This window comes from Phaenicophaeus curvirostris, chromosome 2, assembly GCF_032191515.1.
Source record: "Phaenicophaeus curvirostris isolate KB17595 chromosome 2, BPBGC_Pcur_1.0, whole genome shotgun sequence".
NCBI classification, from domain to species: Eukaryota; Metazoa; Chordata; class Aves; order Cuculiformes; family Cuculidae; genus Phaenicophaeus; species Phaenicophaeus curvirostris.
The window spans coordinates 25543676-25564009 of record NC_091393.1 but is presented as its reverse complement, the minus strand read 5'-3'; the positions used below and the strand labels follow the sequence as shown (position 1 = coordinate 25564009).

At 39.3% G+C, this 20334-nt stretch overlaps 1 protein-coding gene across 19 annotated transcripts in view; it reads left to right on the top strand.

Moving 5' to 3' along the window:
* Positions 1 to 20334, top strand: part of DLGAP2 (DLG associated protein 2) — a 478034-nt gene that overhangs the window by 300280 nt on the left and 157420 nt on the right. For 7 of the 19 annotated variants that reach the window (XM_069851568.1, XM_069851565.1, XM_069851566.1 and 4 more), the window contains one exon: positions 9637 to 9669. The exons of 6 other annotated variants lie outside the window; for them this stretch is intronic. In XM_069851568.1, coding sequence (XP_069707669.1) covers positions 9637 to 9669 — 33 coding nt within the window. Of the gene's footprint in view, positions 1 to 9636; positions 9670 to 12552; positions 12673 to 20334 lie in introns of all 19 variants that reach the window. 6 more of the 19 variants (XM_069851575.1, XM_069851576.1, XM_069851573.1 and 3 more) reach the window with 2 other exon arrangements.

Sequence of the window (20334 nt, the reverse complement as noted above, 5' to 3'; positions counted from 1 at the left end):
TAACAATTTTTCAGAAATTAAATATGTATAAATAGCCCATAGCTGCCTCCTTAATTTGGAAACTATATTGTTTCTGTGTAGTCTTTTTCAGACAGATAAGAAAGAGTTATACTCGCCTTTTGAGCTAGCAGGGTAGAAATCAGCTCTGACCCAAAGGTAAAGCTTTAGGTTAGTAGCTCAAGAACAGCACTGTACTAACCACAGCTCTATGAATCCTGGATGTCTCCAGGCTTTAGTGCTGGGAGGATGGGAAGAAATTAACACATCCTTAAAGGAAAAAAGAGTTAGAATTAAAACTATGTAGAAGGATTTAAAATGTAAGTTGTTGACTGTTCAATGACCAGCCATACATCATTTTAAAAGTGTTCCTGAGCTAAAAAATGCCTGTAGATGTGCTAAGTACAATGGGAAATTAGCTACTTCACCTCTTTCATGGCTAAACCAGCTGCCCAAATGGAAGTCACTGCAGAAAGTGTGTTTGTGCTGATGTTTCTGAGAAATATTCATTTCTATGTGTGACTTATTTTTACATATTTACACACTGAACTTGAACTGGATTCAGATGTCATCCAGAGGGACCTGGACAAGCTGGAAAAGTGGGCCTGTGTGAACCTCATGAGGTTCAACAAGGCCAAGTGCAAGGTCCTACACCTGGGTTGGGGCAATCCACAGTTCCAGTACAGGATGGGGGATGGTGTGATTGAGAGCTGTCCTGAAGAGAAGGACTTGAGGGTACTGGTTGATGAGAAGCTTGACATGAGCCAGCAGCGTGCACTCATAGCCCAGAAGCCACCTGTGTCCTGGGAGGGGATTCTGCCCCTCTGTTCTTCTCTTGTGAGACCTCATCTGGAGTATTGTGTCCAGTTCTGGAATCCTCAACTTAAGGAGATGGAGCTGTTGGAATGGGTCCAGAGGAGGTTACAAGGATGATCCAAGGGCTGGAGCACCTCCCATACGAGGACAGGGTGAGAGAGTTGGGGTTGTTCAGCCTGGAGAAGAGAAGGCTTCGAGGAGACCTTACAGTCACCTTCCAGTACCTGAAAGGAGCTACAGGAAAGCTGAGGAGAGACTGTTCACAAAGGCTTGTGGTGATAGGATGAGGGGCAATGGGTATAAACTGACAAGGGGCAGATTTATATTAGACATAGGGAGGAATTTCTTCACCATGAGGGTGGTGAGGCCCTGGCCCAGGTTGCCCAGGGAAGCTGTGGCTGCCCCATCCCTGGAGGTGTTCAAAGCCAGGTTGGATGGGGCTTGGGCACCTGATCCAGTGGGAGGTGTCCCTGCCCATGTCAGAAGGCTTGGAACTAGATGATCTTTAAGGTCCTTTCCAACCCAAACTATTCTATTATTCTAACTGTAGTGCTCTCAGTTACAGTGTGCCTGTAGCTCTGGTGTGCTTTCTTTAAAGCTCTGGGATCATCACACGTGGGAGGACAGCGCGGTCCCCTGGGAAATCCCGTCTCAGTACCAGGCAGTCAGGCTGCAGTCAGCTGGAGGGGTTCTAAATTACAGTGCCCCTCACACTGATGATTGGTGTCCTCCATCTCTGCTATCAAAGTGCTTCTGAATGCTGCTGAAATAAAGTCTCTCTGCTCTGGAGTAGGGTGGGTCCTACTGCCGCTGTCAGCACAGCATCCATCACTGCAGGAAACTGGGGCTGCAATTTCAGCTTTAATATACTTGAAGTTTCCCAATGAGAGCTGCTTTGGAAAGCATTAATGTTCTGATCTCGAGATGGTTCTGTGTGGCCATAGGTTCTACAACATATTTAAAGATGTTATTTAAAAACCCTGCAATGACTTTGGATAAACCAGTCCTGAGGCCATGATTATACTAGGAAGCATGAAGCAGGCAGCTTGCTTGAGATCAGCAAAAGGAGAAAATGGATTAATGATGACTTTCAAGATTTAAGAAAACTGAGTTTGAGGTTTTTTATTTTTAATGAGTGGTTGTTTTTCTTCAGTATTTTAAACTGAGAAAGAGTAAAGGAATAAGGAAAGAGTAAGTTATGGAGGAAGAGGAGCAGATCATGATCCACATGAGCTGGCCAGGATCAGCAAATCCCAGTGTTTTGTACTGTGAAGTATGTTACCCACTATGGACCTACTAAACCATCCCAGTGAAGCCAAACTAGACCTAGAGGTTTTGTTTACCATCAACAGTGTCCAATATCCCAAATATTTGTTATATAAACTAAAATTGTTATAATTTTTGTAATGTAATATGAGCTTTTATTCTGTATAGAGGTGACATTTTAACCCCAAAGCCCTAAAAGATATAACTTCAGGAACACAGAAATGATATTATTCTAAGGAAACTAAGGACAATGCATTTAATTAATATTTGTATCCAAGGAAAGGGAATGACAAAAAGTTAATTGTATCTTAAAATATTTTTTTTCATAGATGTTTTAGTAAATATGGAAGTGTATTTTCTTTCTTTATCGTGTTGTTTTGAATAGAATCTTTTAAGGATAAGGTCCATTTGGTAGTATTACCAGCTCTTGTGATTATCACAACTACTATGTAAGGATATATTTGCATCTGGAATAACAGGATTTTAGGTCTCCCACTACTTTCTTCTGCTAAGGTGTATTGTATAGCAGGGGAAAGCCTGCGTTGTATTAATGTGCCTTCTGTGTGAGATTGTGCAAGTGATTTCGATAAGGTATCTAGGTGTATGTATGGAGAAAGTTATGATTATACAGCAGGCTGCAGGAAGGCACATGTAGCAGTCTCCCAGACAGCGATAAGCTCCTGAGACTGGCCGTCTGGCTGGCTGTGCCAGAACTGATAAACACGGGGCACCAAAATTTGGACCACATTCAGAAGGTGCTACTCCTGCATGCAGCCATACATCTGCGTGTATATATAATTAGGCACATATCCACCTGATGAAATCGAGAACATTTTAAGGGACTTTCTGAACACCCACTTAAGAGATGCTGTGAGCTGTTATGACCCTGTGCCTCCTCATGAACCGCTGGGATTGGCTTCCCAGCCATGTGCTAGTCAGTAACTGTGGGTGAGTGTGCAAGTGTAAGAGTGAACTCTGTGAGAAAAGACAATCATGGGCAGTGTGAATGGTTTCCTGTTATTAATAATAACCGATGCCATCCAGAGGGACCTGGACAAGCTGGAGAAGTGGGCCTGTGTGAACTTCATGGGGCTCAACAAGTCCAAGTGCAAGGTCCTACACCTGGGTTGGGGCAATCCGCAATTTCAATACAGGGTGGGGGATAGTGTGATTGAAAGCAGCCCTGCAGAGAAGGACTTGAGGGTGCTGATTGATGAGAAGCTCAACATGAGCCAGCAATGTGTATTCGCAGCCCAGAAGGCCAACCGTGTCTTGGGCTGCATCAAAAGCAGCGTGGCCAGCAGGGCAAGGGAGGGGATTCTGCTCCTCTCTTCTTCTCTTAGGAGACCTCATCTGGAGGATTGTGTCCAGTTCTGGAATCCTCAGCATAATAAGAAGATGGAGCTGTTGGAACGGGTCCAGAAGAGGCTACAAGGATGATGAGAGGGCTGGAGCACCTCCCATATGACGACAGGCTGAGAGAGTTGAGGTTGTTCAGTTAGGAGAAGAGAAGGCTTCAAGGAGACCTTAGAACAACTTTCCAGTACCTGAAGGGGCTCCAGGACAGCTGGAGAGGGGCTGTTTGCAAACGCCTGGAGTGATAGGATGAGGCACAGTGGTTATAAACTGGAGAGGGGCAGATTTAGACTAGACATAAGGAGGAATTTCTTCACCATGAGAGTGGTGAGGCCCTGGCCCCGGTTGCCCAGGGAATCTGTGGCTGCCCCATCCCTGGAGGTGTTCAAGGCCAGGTTGGATGGGGCTTGGGCAGCCTGATCCAGTGGGAGGTGTCCCTGCCCATGTCAGAAGGCTTGGAACTAGATGATCTTTAAGGTCCCTTCCAACCCAAACTATTCTATGATCCTATGGTTCTATAATAAATTCTGTTAATAAAGGCTCCCTTAATCTTTTTTTCTTTTTTTTTTTTGTGATCCGTCTCCCTCAATTCAATCAATCCCCTCATCAGGAAAAATTAATTTCTTCCTCCTGGCCTATCAGCATTGCAACCCCATGCAGGTTTGTTTCAACAATTGGTATTCTCTTGTCGAATCACAGAATGAGTGAGCTTGAAAGGGCCTAATGGAGGTCATCTGGTCCACTGACCCTGCTCCAGCAGGGCTACACAGAGCAGGGTGTTCCAGTATGGTGTCCAAATGGGTCTTTTGAAAATCTGCAGAGAAGAAAACTCCACAATCTCCCTGGGCAGCCTGTTCCAGTGTTTAGTCACTCTCATTTAAAAAAAAAAAAGGGTTTCCTTGTATTCAGATGAACCCTCCTGTTTTTCAGTTTGTGCCCATTGTCTAAGTTCTTGCTGGAATAGCATCAAATTGGAATGAAAACTATAAGACTGAAAACTTTATCCTGTATATCCTATGGTTTTAAGAGAGGAGACAAAATGGCCAACAGGGTTTTGCACTGGAGACTGACAGGACAAAGTTTATTTTTATCTAGGAATTATTTTAATTAACCATTTCAGAGATCTGAGGCTATCAGATTTACTAATTGCAAAACAGCTAATATTTCATGTGTAAATCTTTCCCATGCTATTCTTGTGACTGTCTTGGATCCACATCCAGATACGTAGATTACTTTCCTTGAAGATGCTCTCATGGTGAAATTCAACTCCAAATACCTTCACTATATGTTATGCCAGTAGCTGTTTAAGCTCCCACTATAGTCATTAGAGATCTTGCCAATGGATAGAGCTGTTCTAACTCTTCATCTGACCAAGTATAATTTCTCCTTTTCGATGTAATTAATTGACTCAATTTCTACTACTTCTATATCAGAGCTAATGGAAGCTCAGACACCTTGCTCTACATGTAGACACCTCTACTGAAGAAATGTAAATTTTAATCCTACTCTTAATGACATCACTGAAAAGAACACTGGCAAAATGAAACCCTGATATTGAAATATCCCGATAGAACACAATTTTTATCGACAGATCGATGATATCAAGTTGAAACAGAGAAATGAATACTGTTTGTAATGCCATAAGTTTAAGTCTTCAAAACTGGCTGCTCCACCTTTTCTTTTTTTATTTTTTATCTCCAATAATAAAAACAAGTTCCAACAACCAGTGCAACTGAGAAGAGGGTTTGTAAGATGCTGATTATAGTATTATGAATTCCTGAGTGCAACCTTTATGCTAACTCTTTTTTTCTTCTCATAGGCAAAATTCTCACAGAAAAGGCTTACATTCCCATTAAAATGATAATTGTGCTGTTAACAGAATTGCTGGCAAATGAATGCAATAGTATATCAATGAAAATAAGAAAGAGCCTGACAACAGTAGGTTAGGGGCACAGTGGCAGGGTAATGATAAATAGTGCTGACCCAACTCTAGGCAACAGGACTGTGTAAGAGTTGCCTCTACTGCAAAACCTGCTTTGTAGTGACTAATTCTCATCATTTCGGAAGCTGAAGGAAAATTTGCCCCTCTAGAGGCTAATGCAAAGAACTGCCTACCCCTTCTAGTCTAGCCTCTGGCTTAGTTTTTGGTAATACCAAATTAATTAAACCCCAGCTCCGAGTGCAGCCAGACTCACAATTGAAATCCAGTCATAGGAGTTCGATGTCAATAGTCCTCACTGGCTGTCAAAGCTACAAGCATAACTTTTGGTTTATGCAAGCCCTCTTACATCTTCAACCCTCTTCACTTTCTTCTTTGTGACCAGCCTTTTTATTTCTCTCCCTTCAAATTCCTAATTTCATGATGGGCTGGACCTCACTCCTCTCTTCTTTTTTAAAGAAGACATGAACTTTGCAGAGTTCATGGTCCAGGTGTTGTGCCCGTCCCCAAATGCCTTTTGGCATCTGCTGCTCAGTTACAGGCTTTTAGTGAAATAAAATTGACTATAACTGTGGAAGTTTAGCAAAGCAGAGACAATAATTTCCTACTGGCAATATCTATTAAACACTTAGACGCAGGAAGAAATCTTGTGTTTTCAAAAGAGCATGATTTGGCATTCATTTAGCTTCTCCTAACCTTTCAGAGCAGGTATCAGCTCCCAGAGATGGTTTGGCATTTCATCATATCGCTGACTATGCCATAGGGAGCCTTTGATGTTAAATGACTTAAATGTGCTCTGCACCTTAAATATATTTTCCTACACACTGTAAAAATCATCCCTTCCATTCATTTGGCACCAGTACTCTGCCAATGTGTGTTGGTGACATCTACACCATGCTTTGATATTCTTCTGTAAGCACAGCTCTAGGAGAACAGTGAGACTGGACATCAGAGGTTGCGTACTGGATTGTACAACGTCCACTCTTTTTGAAACAGGAGGAACAGGGCCCTGGAGGCAAAATATAGACAGGACTCCATCGTTGCTAATCAGCGCTAGGAAGAAACAATTAGCTTATTGGCATGAAAAGCTTGTACTATCTCCAAGGTCTGTTTTGCACTGAGCTAATGAAATGAAGTGGCTTACCAAAGATACTGCCTCCTGAGAAGTACATCCTCTTTCCCTTTTTGAAAATAATGTTATGCAATATAAAAGAAAGGCAGCTTTATCATCAAATCACTGGTTTTTTCGACTTAAATCAATGACTTATAGGATGAATCAGGTATGCGTTGCATGGAGATAACTCATTGCTAATTGCTACCATGGACATCCGAGCTATTTTGCCTTAAAAAGGGGATGGAAATGTGCTTCATTTCTATGTACTTCACTTTCATCTCATATTCCTGATCTTTGCTTAGAAAGTAAAGTAAAAAAAGAAAATAAAGGTAAATGGTATTAAATCAGGGCAATTCATTAAATAAGTGGAATGGAAGGAAATTAGATTTCACTTGACCAGGCTTACTTAATTGAAGATCAGGCCAAGAAACTGTGAAGTCTTCTGAACAATAACAAGAAACACTGTTTTTTCTCCTGCCCTTGGAGTACATAGAAGAGTGGAAGATTCTTATGGCAGAGACTGAATAACCCAGTTGTTTCAGCCACAGCAAAGGTTTCGTTCTATTATAACTGTGGTAATTGCATGTATTGAAGTCTAGCAGGGAAATGCTGCCCACTGTATTTATCTTTATATGTGAAACTTTACCTTGCCTGCCTATGCAGTGTCAGCTCCTATCATTCATTGTGAAACATAATGATGGAATTGGGGCATGTGTATTATGATTTGTGGGTTCAATATACCATAAACTCTTCTGGTTTCAGCTAGCAAAAGAGGTCTGATTTTATTTAACAGTTCACACAGGACACGTGCTCGAGTGACAAACTACCTTGTTTTCAGTTAGTATAGGTCGACTTGTAGGAAAATAAACACATCCACAATTTACACCATTAGCTTAATTCAGAGTGATACAAAGTAGTGCTGCTTTATGGTGGGGCAAGTGCTTAATTAATTTGCATTAAGTCATCTGCATTATTTTCAGAGTAGCATTTTTACAGTGATTTTTGCTGCAAGTCACAGTATGGACGTGCATTTTGCAGAAACGAGTCCCTTTTTTGTGGTTTTGATAGTTGATTTTTTTTTTCTTTTAAATCCCATTTCTAACTGGGTGGTTTGTTTCACTGCTATGGGAAGCAGCCTTTTTTTCCCCATGTCTCCTGTTTTTTTGTGTGGATTCTAAGGTTTTCTATCAGAGAACTTGCATCAATAAAATTACATAGAATACGTTTTCAAACGTATTATTGCTGTGGCAGGATGTGCAGATGCATAGTGACAACAGTTAGGGCACTTCAAGTATTACACATTTTTGGAGGATGATCCAGATTTGCACAGTTGCTGCATCCAGTCTCTGCTTTCAGAGAGCAGTCACTGCAGACCTAGATACTCCCTTTATGCACAGTCTAGTTTTGGTGGGGTTTTTATGGGATCTTAAAGGGCAACAACATTCTTTTATCTCTCAGGCACTGTAAGGAAAAATGCTGATATTGGTTTTTCTGTCTGCTGTAGTTTATGATAAGGTTTGATATGATAAAGCTTGAGACCCCCACGTGCTGGAAGCATTAGGTCATGCATTGTGTTCACTATCTTGGATTTCAGAAAGTGATTCTCTCTAGTATGTTTATCACGTTTGGGATTGTTTTTCTCACCTGTTCACTTGCAACATTAAACATGTTCTCGGTTCTCTGGAAATTCATCTCATGTAAACAGTTATTAAAGCCAAGTCCACTTTTCTGCTGTCTTCCAGTAGGAGAAATAGTATATCCGAGAGATCACTGGTAAATATTTCACCAATATCTTTTAGAATCAACTGCTATATTACAAAAAGTTCAGGATATCTGTAGCCTAAACCATTAACCTAGAATCTTGTATCTGTTGATGACTGCAATCAGGAGACAATATCTTCTTTTAAGATGAAGCAGTTTAAATATGGTACTAGAATTTTGTAATCAAGTACCTAGTTGTCCCAACTACCTTTATCCAGGCACTGCTAATAAATGCATTCAGTTCCTATAAATGCCAAGGGACCTCATGTGCACACATATTAGGACAAACTGGTTAGCCACAATCTGCGTGTTGTGCTTTTCCAAGAGAACCAAGCCACTGCCATCCCACTGGTGAGAAGGTGAGGAGGACAGTCTGAGGGTTGCACAGGCTCGCTGAGCCAACTGGGAATCGGTGGACTGCTCCTAGCAACGAGGCTGGTTTTCTAGATGTGCTCACATCACTCTGTTCCATGAAAGAACACTACCTACAAAGGATTTTTGTGGACACGTATGTCTAAGAATTAACCTTACACCTTGGGAACACGATAGCAATCCTAGCTGATATTGTGGCCATGCTTTATCAGAGCTACCTACCCCTTTCATTCTGGGTACAGATTTACAAGGGAATCTCTGAGTTACTAAATATGTCTCTGTTAAAAACGTGGAATTTCCAAAGGTGAGGCAAAGCAATTCAAAGATGAAATTCTGAATTCTTGTCCCAGTGCAAGTTGAGGAGGGGTCATTCTGGTGCCACCAGTGCACATTTCTACTCTCTCTGCGGATGGGAGTTGACCAGAAATATGTTAAATTCATGCTTTCTGATGTCAGCAGGATACTTAATGCTTCAGCTCTCCTCTCTTTTTAAAAACAGCTAAGTTTTTGGGGAAAAAAAAACCAAAAACCAAAAAAAACCACAGAGTGAACGTTAAGATAAAAATTCCATCTCTTATTTGTTATGATCAAGAAAGAAAATCTTTTCAAAATGGAATAATCTAAAAAGCATTTGGAAGATTTCTAATTATTGCTCTTAAGTGCAAACTCAAAATGAATGCTTAGGCAGACAGAAGCTTTTGAAAGCAGAAGGTTATTAAAAATACTGTAAAATTCCTATTTCATTGTGGTATGCGTGTCTTAAACAGTAAAGTAAATTAGCTTCTCATAGTGTTCAAGACTTTCATTTTTAGGTCTTATTTTACATCTTAACAAAACTATGGAGAGAAAATACTCCATAATATCCTGCTATGTGTTCTATTTTTTGCTTTCCTATATATATGATTAAAATTAGATTTTTGTGATAATGTGAAATTTAGTGCCAGGTTTGTTTATTTTGGTTTCTTATACTATTAAATCAGTGTTAAAGATCATTTTTTCACTGTTTTAATTTCAGATTTGGATTCTCTAACAGGGCATGCATTTCCAGGTAAAGTGGACAGTTAGATTAGATTATGTTCATTTGTTTGTTTCATATTGAATTTTCTTGGTGGGGAGGGGGGATAAGAGTTCATTGGTGTGCTTCTGACAGCAGTTCATTACATGTCAAAATTGTACTGTCACGTTTCCTTTAAATTTCAGATCAATGAAGAAGAGGTAGATATTACATGCACTAGTTTAAACGTTAAAGAATAGAATTGAAAATTTGCTTTAAATGTTAACAATAGTATCTTTAATATTAAGCAAGTGAAGGGGGGAGAAGCAATAATCCAAAATTCTAATGAAAATATTTAAAGTTAATTTAAACCTGCATGTCGTTCTGTAAGTGAGAAAATACCCACCTAGTAGCATACATGAAAAGCTAAGATTCAAGAAACATAAGATTGAGTTTCTGGTTCTCTTACTAGAAATGTAGAGGAAAGAGGTTTTGAACATAAAGCCATCATTTTCAGTGGCAAATCAAGAAAGGATGAGAACACTATTATGTTAATTTTCTGAATTCTACTGTATATATCTGTTTTTTACACTGTGTGGAAATTAATTAAAAATCTTAGAATCTAACAACTATAATTACTTAACAATTCAAATATTTTGAGTTGGGAATTTTTTAGCAGAAATACAACAGCAGAGAATTTTATGCTCGGTGATCACATGAAATTCTGTGTTTCTTGGGAGAAAATTTTGGCACAGGAGGAATATAAATGAGCACTCTGTGAGATAAGGTAAATCTCTGCTGCAACTGTGCAGATGCTTCCTGTACTCAAAATTCTCTTGAATCATTCTTCAAATGAATGGGTTGTGAAAACTAAGGCATAGTGTTGTATCCCAAAGAGATTTAGTCAAAAATTGTGAGTATATTTATCAGTAGAACAAAGTTAGTCTTTATTATGTAATTGGCTTCTAATGTTTCTATTGCATTATATAATATTCCTCCTTCATTTTTTGCTTGAGTATTCTTTAAACATCATGGGACAGTAGATTTATTTGAGGTTTTCCAAGCATTCCTGCCTTGCGGGCAGTAGATGTGCTCTAAGAATCACAGTAAAACAAATGATCAAAAAAAAAGATTAGAAGTTCTTGACATCAAATTTGTGTGCGGTGAGGAGCAGATCTGGGCACAGCCTGTCAGAGCTGTTTGTACACAAAGTACAGCAGGAGACCATGTGATGCTTGTTTGAGAAGTTAGAAGGCCATAAGTGCAGATGTTGCTATTTTCATCACAGATGAGGAGACTCTGATTCTGAGTAGTCTAGTTTAATCTGTTGAAAATTACTCATCGAATAATATACTGCTTGATAGAACTATCTTGCACATATGATCTTCACCGTTGCTGTCAAATACATGCATGTATCACTAAGACAGACTTTGAGACTGGTAATATCAGTGTATCTTTCTTTTATTTCTGATTTTTATAAATTGAATCTGCATTTTTTTGTTTTTTGCATTAACATGTTCTGTTACTGGATAGTGCTATCACATCACGTCCCATTCTTACTTTGAAATACAACAACCTTGACATAATGATAATGACCAATACTAACAACAGAGCTTTCTATTAATATGTATGCTTCAGAATTACGGAAAAGAGAAATCACGCTTATTCTGCATGGAAAATGTCTTGAATTGCAGGACAGATGAATTATAAGCCTGCATTTCATTCCAGGTGTAGCTGTGCACAACACCATCAAATGGACTATTATTTAACGCAGACAGAAATATCTTTGAATCTAACTCACTGCCAAAGGGATTGCAGGAGACTAGTATAGATAGCTGAGAAGAATAAAAGCCTGGAAATGTAGACTTGACTTAAATAAATATTTGGAGACTCACAGTATGGACATGCCACTGTGCAGCTCACAGAAATCACTAGAGAAACCATTTCTTATTTTATGCTTTATTTGACAGAGTTCAGACACACTCTTTTCATACAAACTGTAAAAGCATCAGAATGTCCTTTCTTACCTTCAGCTTTAATTGCATTTAATAATTAAATCATGATGGTACTCTGTTACAATAGTGCATATTCTATAATTACAGCTACATTAAGCACAAGTATCTAGTTCTACTGGAGAACACAGAATGCTAAATCCATCCTGATACTGGTGTGTAAACACGATAATTCTAGTTAGGCTAAAGCATGTTAATTTTCTGGAGACAGAAAAGATCAAGGTGTTACTTATGCTTCTTCAATAGCAATTAGTTAATTAGATGAGATATGCCCAGATGACCTTAAAGTATTAGCAGGTGATTTGGATCTCACAGTGAACAAACAGAAAACAAGCTCAATTGAGATTTCTATTTATCTCACCTTGGGGGAAAAGCTCTCCCTTTGAGCCAATCCAGCAAGGTTCATTAACGAGACCTCTAAGGGTACGGTGATCCAATAGTTTTTCATTCGACCCTTTGCCAGTGCTCTGCAGCAGCAGAGTGTGAAATGACTCCCTTCCAAAAGTCACGGAGCTGTGGTAGCGCAATGCTGAGGAGGTGCTAATGCCAGGCCCTCAGCTGGGCACCACAGAGCGAATCTGGTTCTGCACTGACCTAATGACACAGTTCCCACGTCAGAGGTGGTTTGCATCCAGATGCTTCAAATTCCACGTGAGCTCATTTTAGGATGTGACTGCTTGGTGAACTTCTGGTTAAGAAAAATTGCCTCCCCTGTCGGCACTGGCCACCACCTCAGCTCGCCCTGTGCTTTCTGTAGACGTGGGCAATCTCTGCTACTTCAGAGACAGATCAGGATATAAACCACACCAAAGTATCTGTCTGGTTTTTTTATGTGAGAGGAAAAAGAAATTCTTTATAACCCTTGCAGTTGATCAGCTGAAACCCTAAAGTATGAGATTTGATTATAGTCATTGTCTTAATGCAGAGCTGCAAGTGTTATGGGCATGTTGAGAACTTCCAGAAGCTGGATTAAAGCATCTCTTTTACAATGATATCTAATCTCGTCCTAAAGCTCCAAGCAATGGCGAGTCCACCGGCTCCCCTGGTAAGCCGTTCCAATATTTAATTACCCTTAGTGCTAGGAAATTGCAATGTTGTAGAAAGGTTGAATTTGTCTCATTTCAGCTGCCAGTCTTCCTTTTGCTATGCCTTTGTCAGTAAGACTGAAAAGTCTCCTTTTTCAGATATATTTTCTAAACAAGTGTCTATGAAAAGAAATGATTGTTTGCGGTCACCTGTTGAAAAACCTACGCACGCAGAAACTTGTGCAGCTTTTCTGGCTGTGCCATCTGGCCTAATGAAGGTATTGCCTTGATCTGCAAACGTTGCATCTTCCATATCTTTAGACTATCACAGTTTTAGCACCCCTCTGACTGCTAAAAATTTAGATATAGTAGTCAAGGCATCTTTCAACTTTTGTTCTGTTAAATTGAATATGTTGCACTCTTTAAGGCTCACGCTGTAAGACTGGTGTTCTGACAGCTCTCCTAGGAACTCCCCATTTTTTCAAAACCTAAGAGAATATAGTCATGTGCAAATTAAGAAAATGCTGTATATATAAGCAAAATAATTTATTGTTTGTGCATAACACCTCATTTCTCACTGGCCCTTTTTAAGCATTTAGCTGCAGTTCAGAACTCTCAGCTCAGGTCGCAGTGATTTTCTGTGTTGAGCAGTCCAAGGGGTGCTCCCAGAATTTAGCTGATAGAACAAGAACGAACTGCGTTCCCCTGGTTTGATGTGGCTAACGTGATATTAGAGGTGGAAGGCAATGCCTCTTATGTCAGCACATGAAATCTAGCATATTCCAATCTATTCATACCTGCGTGGACACCTTGGTTGGGGTGATTGTTATTTTGAGGAGGGAGGAGTGTTAACCAGCATGTGTCTCTATGGAGCGGGATGAAAAAAAAAAGAGACTTAAAAGCATGTAAAGATATGAAATTTCCTTCTAAATTTCAGGATCCTGCTAAACAGATAATGTGGTGCTGGCCATGCCTATAACCAAAAGCTTTGTTTTCTTTCGGTGTTCTTAAACAAGCTGTTCAGATAATTACATTTCTTCGTAAACCCACCCGACCTTCAAGGCTAAACCTTGAGAGATCTGATTCCAGGATTATGTTTTTCTTTCTGACTGATAAGTGTGCCACAAAATTGGCCAGATTATAATGAATTTAAATCCTTCCTTGTGTCTTTGCCTCACAGAACAGAATCTCACATGCTGTAGGTCCAAGTTCTTTCTCCTGTATGTTCCCAGTCTTCTATTTGATTGCTTTAAAACACATTTTGGTGGCAATAGCTTGTCCAGACTGTTGGAGCAACTTGTCCAAACCACTTATTTGCTTTCCTTACAATATTTTTTTTTCCTGGGTAGTAAGGAAGAGATAGAGTTTTAGAGTCTAGTTCTTACTTGAAGGATGGGTTATGTATTTTGTATTACAGCCTTTGGATAAATGCATAAAACTACAGTGAATATAAAGGCCAAGCTGAGGGATCCCTAACTCCCTAGCTCAAGTTATGTCTGTAGCAGTGTAGTGCTTGCATTTCTTGCATTCCTTTTCTGAGCAATATCCCAGAGATGGACAATGGCTCTATCCTATGTCCCCTTGTAGACAGGGGCAGTAAAAGTTGTTATTTTTATTAAAAAGTTTCTTTTTGTTCTGTCACTTTTTCATACTCAGATGTGAACTCATTGCAAAGGCACCAAGGTACTTATTGCTACACTGAGTTATGCCTCATGCAAGTACATCCCTCAAACTGCATGCTTATACCTAATATTTTACATGTAAGAACGCACCTTTAACACATAGGAGCTCCATGGAGAGGGTAGGTGATATCAGTTGTCTGTTTTGCTTTCGAATGGCTGCGAAGTGTGCCTGTGAATTCATGTTCTGGTTCACACCTGTTTTTATTGCGTGCCGCCTGAGCCAGGAATCTACAGTACATAATCCAAATTCACCCTTTGACTCTCTGTTGAACTTTTTTGTAATTCTACTTTTGCACGGACTGTTTTCTCCTTTCCTTACTAGCAACACAAAGTATCCAAACTCTTCAGTAAGATCCATGGACTGTTTTACATTGTGTTGATGATTAATACTGTTTTGTTGTAATTCATCTAAATAGTCTTGGGGTTTTACAAAACACCTCAGGGACAAAGCTGTGGCTGGTTATTTATTCTAACAGTTCTTCATCGTGGGTGATAATGCTAGATTTCAGCATTGGAATGTTTATTTTTTGTTGTTTTCAAAAGTCATTTAATAATCTAGGGGAAAGACTCTTGTCTTTAGCATTCTTGGTAGTCATAAGACAGAGCTGTGTAGAATGAGCATTCTCAGGTCTTTAATAGCTCAAACTATGGTAGAAATTTGGCATGTGCAATCCTATGGGAAGTGTTTAGAGAAAGAGGGTCTCAAATACTAATGAAATGTGAACACAAAATATCTGTTCTAATTCTGAGGTTTATCTCATCAGGGTAGTAGGTTGGTGACCTGATAATTTTCTAGAAGAATTAGCGCTTTGTCCACATGATGGGTATAATTTCACAGGCTAGTTGATAACCTGCTGAACTGTGCACTTTCCTGTTCACAGGTCTGCTAGGTCTAAAAGTTAAATGGACGTTTCATACTTTACACCGGTACTGAGGCTTTGTGGTTGAAATCAACGTTCATCTGAAAGTGTCTGCTCAGCCACATTATTGCAGCTACTGGAGCATTTAGTTAGAAGCCCAGAAAGTCACATCTTTATCCTTTTTCTCTGCCTTTGCCCAAAGCATGTATAAGGTTGGGTAGAATATTAATGAAGAATGGATGTTTTAGAACAAATAATGCTGAGTAGAATTGAGTCCAAGAGAGTCAACAGCAGAATATCAAAGCTCAATGTTACTTGATTAGAGCTGACAGCTCTTTAAAGAACAAATTTGGAGAAATTGTTATTTCACAGATGCTTGTGGTTAGTATCCTCTTGATTTTGTCCGGGGAAATGCCTGCCCAGTGAATCAAAGTCTGGCTAAATGATTCTTTCTTTCCTAATCTTCCCACTGAACTTTAGTGTTATTATTTTTGATTACACCAGGTTCAAAAAGAGCAAGATATTTCAGCTCGGGCTGAATACAGGCTTGATTAAATAAACAAAGCAAAACAAAAAATAAAACAAAAAATAAAACAAAACACAAAATGTAAGCCATCAAACCATATGGGGATGGAGTATGATGAGCTAGTAAGCAAAACAAAACAAAACAAAAAAGTCACTCACTGTTGAGCTCCCTTTGCGCTTCCTGTTCTGAGCAATTCTATGGGCAGAATACAAAGAAGGAATAAGCCTTCTTTCATCTATTACACTTCATCTGGTAAAGATCTTATCTGGTTTCATTTCTGTTTCTCTCTGGACTTTCTTGTCTCAAGTGAAAACTATGAGGAGAACTCTTGTGTGTGCACTATACTTCTCTTGCCTTTAGAGTCTTGTTTGGGATTTAACTGCAAAGTCCTGCTGTTCAAAATATCAGGCTGCCAGATGTACCTGTGGGTAGAAAACAAAGCAAAGAGAAAAGTTTAGTTTGTAAATTTGCACGGGTGTTGTGGTAATTAAAAATTATTTCAAACGTATTGAAATTTATTCTGTGAATTCTTTTATTTCCAAGCTCTTTCAGGCTCCGGGTCCAAAACAGCCCATGATTTTCCCATGCGGGTTGCTCTGGAGCCTGCCTTTTTTTGGATGATTGAGCAATGAGGATTGCACGTCACTGAGTAAACTTTTCCTGGGGTCAGGGTGCAGATGGCACATGCTCTGGGGAAGCTGAGCTGGGGCGTGCACAGCGTGGGGGTGTAGCCCTGCCCCAGAGTGCACACTTAGTCATGGAGTAATAAAGACGAGAAAACAGACAAAAAATGAGGAATCATTCAGGAACTTGACAGTGAATTTAATTCCTGTATTTAAATATTTATTTCTGTGTCTTCAGTATCACCTGTTTATCTTCCACTTAAATCTATGCAAGACAGAAAATTGAAAATGATACAAACTTCAATGAAAATAAGGTGATTTCAAAATTAGAAGGAGCTATTTAGTTCTTCTTTGAAATGAGAAGTTTCACGGGGACATAGGATGTTGGTGCTTGGCTGCATGGGTTTATTTTACTCTCTAGGACTACTTAGTCTTATTTCTTTGGCTCTTCACTATGATTTATAGTTGTTCAACACGAAATGTGTAAATAGCTATTGGTATAGAGGTACAGGTACTACCAATCATTTCTCAGCCATTTATGTAACATGAGTTATACAAATTCTCAGTGAATTTGTACAGTTCTTCATCATGTTTAATATCAAGTTAAGTATTTAATTTTTTGCTGTGCTTTTAATTCATTCTTTTTAATATTTTATTAATTATTGTTCTTTATTTTTTTTTATTGCTCTGGGGTACTTCATGTTAAGGGTACAGGATGAATCAGAGTAATTATATACTTCGTTCATTACCACCAAGCAGAATTAAAAGGAAATTAGAAAAAAAAAAAAAGATTTGGACTCTACTCTCTACTAGACGCTGCAGAGCTACCTGATCTATCTCTGATTTGCAAATACATGAATTCATGCCTTGATTCTTCTTTAATTAAAAATTTCTTTTTAGAAAAATGTGAAACATAATTATTTGAGAGCTGCAAGGACAGCAGTAATTATGATATTGGGTTTGTGAAATTATCCCAAGCATTCTATTAAGGCAGCGATTTTTCTAAACTGTCATGCGACTGTTTTTGCTCTGTGTTTAGCCTGTGGTGCTGCTAAACATTGTTTTGAACCTATTATGCTGCAGAACATCTTTAATAGCCCCAGCACTTCATAATGCTAAGAGAAACAGGTCAAATGAAGACTCCAAAATGTTAAAGTCTCCTAAAAGAAATGTATTCAGATGTTTTAAACTAATTCTATAGTCCACAGGAACTCATATGAAGATATTAAATTGGAATTATAGCCAAAGGCAAATCCTTAAGCAGGATAATTTAGATTTTGAATCGAAAAGAGGACAACTGTGTTGGCTCAAGGCATAAATTTGACATTAATCAGCCAACGTGTGGAGTTTTTATAGATTCTGACACATCCATGAAGTATTGTGTAGCTATTGCGCTTTCCCTTGTAGTTACTATTAAAAGCTGCCATGTTCTAATTTTATATTAGATCCTACATTTCTTTGGAAAGAAGCTGACTGTTTTCTCTATAACACTGTCAGAAGTAAAAGGCATTGTCTTAAGGTTGAGACAGAATTCTGATAATCACAAGTTAAAGCCTGACTTCTTCAGACTTTGCCTCTTCATTTAAAACCTGTCTCCTTTAATTTCCTCATTTTCATAATATGGTTTAAATGTAGCCTTTTTCACAGCTAAATACTGAAAAACTTTTTACCAGGGTCTGTTGCAGTAGGACAAGGGGTAATTGTTTTAAACTAAAAGAGGTTTAGACTAGATATTAGGAAGAAATTCACACTGAGGGTGGTGGAACACTGGCAGAGGTTGCCCAGAGAGGTGGTAGATGCCCCATCCTTGGAAACGTTCAAGGTCAGGTTGGATGGAGCTCTGAGTGACCTGATCTGGTTGAAGATGTCCCTGCTCACTGCAAGGGGTTGCACTGGATGACCTTCATGGTCCCTTCCAACCTAAACCATTCTATGAAAATGCATTTAAACATTCAGGTTCTGAAGATAGATGTGTATGAACTACTGCATTAATGAGGTTTCTGTTTACTGTTATTGCCTACAGCCCAATGCTGCTCCTTCATTACATGTTCAGGCCAGCTTGTAGCAGCTGAAGTTTATACCTAAAATACTTTATAAAATAAGTAGTTCATATTAGTACATATTTTTATATGTTATATATCTGTTTTCCAGAGACCAATATGAATCGTGACTATTATGACTCTCAATGGCAATTAACTGATCAACCTTTATGAATTTTACTTGACTGTGTCTGCAACAAAGATTTTAAAGTAATACTTATATATTGCAGTTCTAAATTGTTTTTGAATATTGCTTTCTCAAAGATTCTTTTCCATAAAACACTATCACCTCAGAATATTGTATAAGTTTGAAATTATATTTTTGGAATTTTTATTTACAACAGACCTTAAGATTTTTGCTTCTCTTGAAATGAACATGTCTCAGTTGTGAATTACAAGTGCTATGCCATGGAGAATAGATGTTCAGATCTCTCCACAAGCCAAAAAAATCTGCATAGATTAATGTATTACATAGATGACAAGTCAAATACTTCATTGCTGTTATAAGATTTTTAAGAAGACTAAATTTTACTGCTATATAAACATATTCTTCTGGAAATATTAAATGACACTACTCAAAGTTAAAATGCCATATGCAGTCTTTACTGTTTCAAAATAAAATTGATGATAGAATTTAATTTATTTTTTTTACATAGTGTAGAACTGTTCCCTGATTCAGATCTCAGCCCAGGAAGAGATCATAAGGATCAGATATGATAGTAGCTAATATTTTCCGTAGCCATCTCTACATCTGACTAAATATGATTGTGATTCCTATAACCAGAAATTTTGGATGTGGTAGTATAATCTATAAAGATCAGCGACTCATGTGTTTGCGCGTTTGATTTTAATGTGGGAGCAGGCAGTGTTAGTTTGTATGGAGCTGACTTTTTACAGTCCTGGTGGTTAACACTCAATCCATTTTTGCAGAAAAAGGGTATTTACTATTCTTTCTGGGTTGGCAGGCGCGCTCAATCTGCCTCACAGGTTAAGAACTTGAAATTGCTGTGATGAAGTCTGTGAGAGAGGATTGCAGAATTTGTAGTGTAGGACACTGAAGGCTAACACACTATTTAAGTAGCATAACCCAATGCTCACTTATTGTGTATGTTCAGCTGCAAGAGAAAAATACTGTTGTAATAATTACAATGGTAAGTGTAATACTTATTTCTTTTATATGTCAGCTGAACACATCACTGCGCTAGATCATACATACTTAGTTGGTATGAATGAAACTTAGCAAGTTTGCAGATGACACTAAGCTGGATGGAAGTGCTGATCTGTGGAGGGTAGGGAGGCTCCAAAGGGATCTGAACAGGCTGGGCCGCTGGGCAGAGTCCAACGGCATGAGGTTTAACAAGGCCAAATGCCGGGTCCTGCACTTGGGGCACAACAACCCTATGCAGTGCTACAGACTAGGAGAAGTCTGTCTAGAAAGCTGCCTGGAGGAGAGGGACCTGGGGGTGTTGGTTGACAACCGACTGAATATGAGCCAGCAGTGGCCCAGGTGGCCAAGAAGGCCAATGGCATCTTGGCTTGGATCAGAAACGGCGTGACCAGCAGGTCCAGGGAGGTTATTCTCCCTCTGGACTCGGCACTGGTGAGACCGCTCCTCGAATCCTGTGTTCAGTTCTGGGCCCCTCACCACAAGAAGGATGTTGAGGCTCTGGAGCGAGTCCAGAGAAGAGCAACAAAGCTGGTGAAGGGGCTGGAGAACAGGCCTTATGAGGAACGGCTGAGAGAGCTGGGGGTGTTTAGCCTTGAGGAGAGGAGGCTGAGGGGAGACCTCACTGCTCTCTACAGCTACCTGAAAGGAGGTTGTGGAGAGGAGGGAGCTGGGCTCTTCTCCCAAGTGACAGGGGACAGGACAAGAGGGAATGGCCTCAAGCTCCCCCAGGGGAGGTTTAGGCTGGACATTAGGAAAAAAAATTTCATGGAAAGGGTCATTGGGC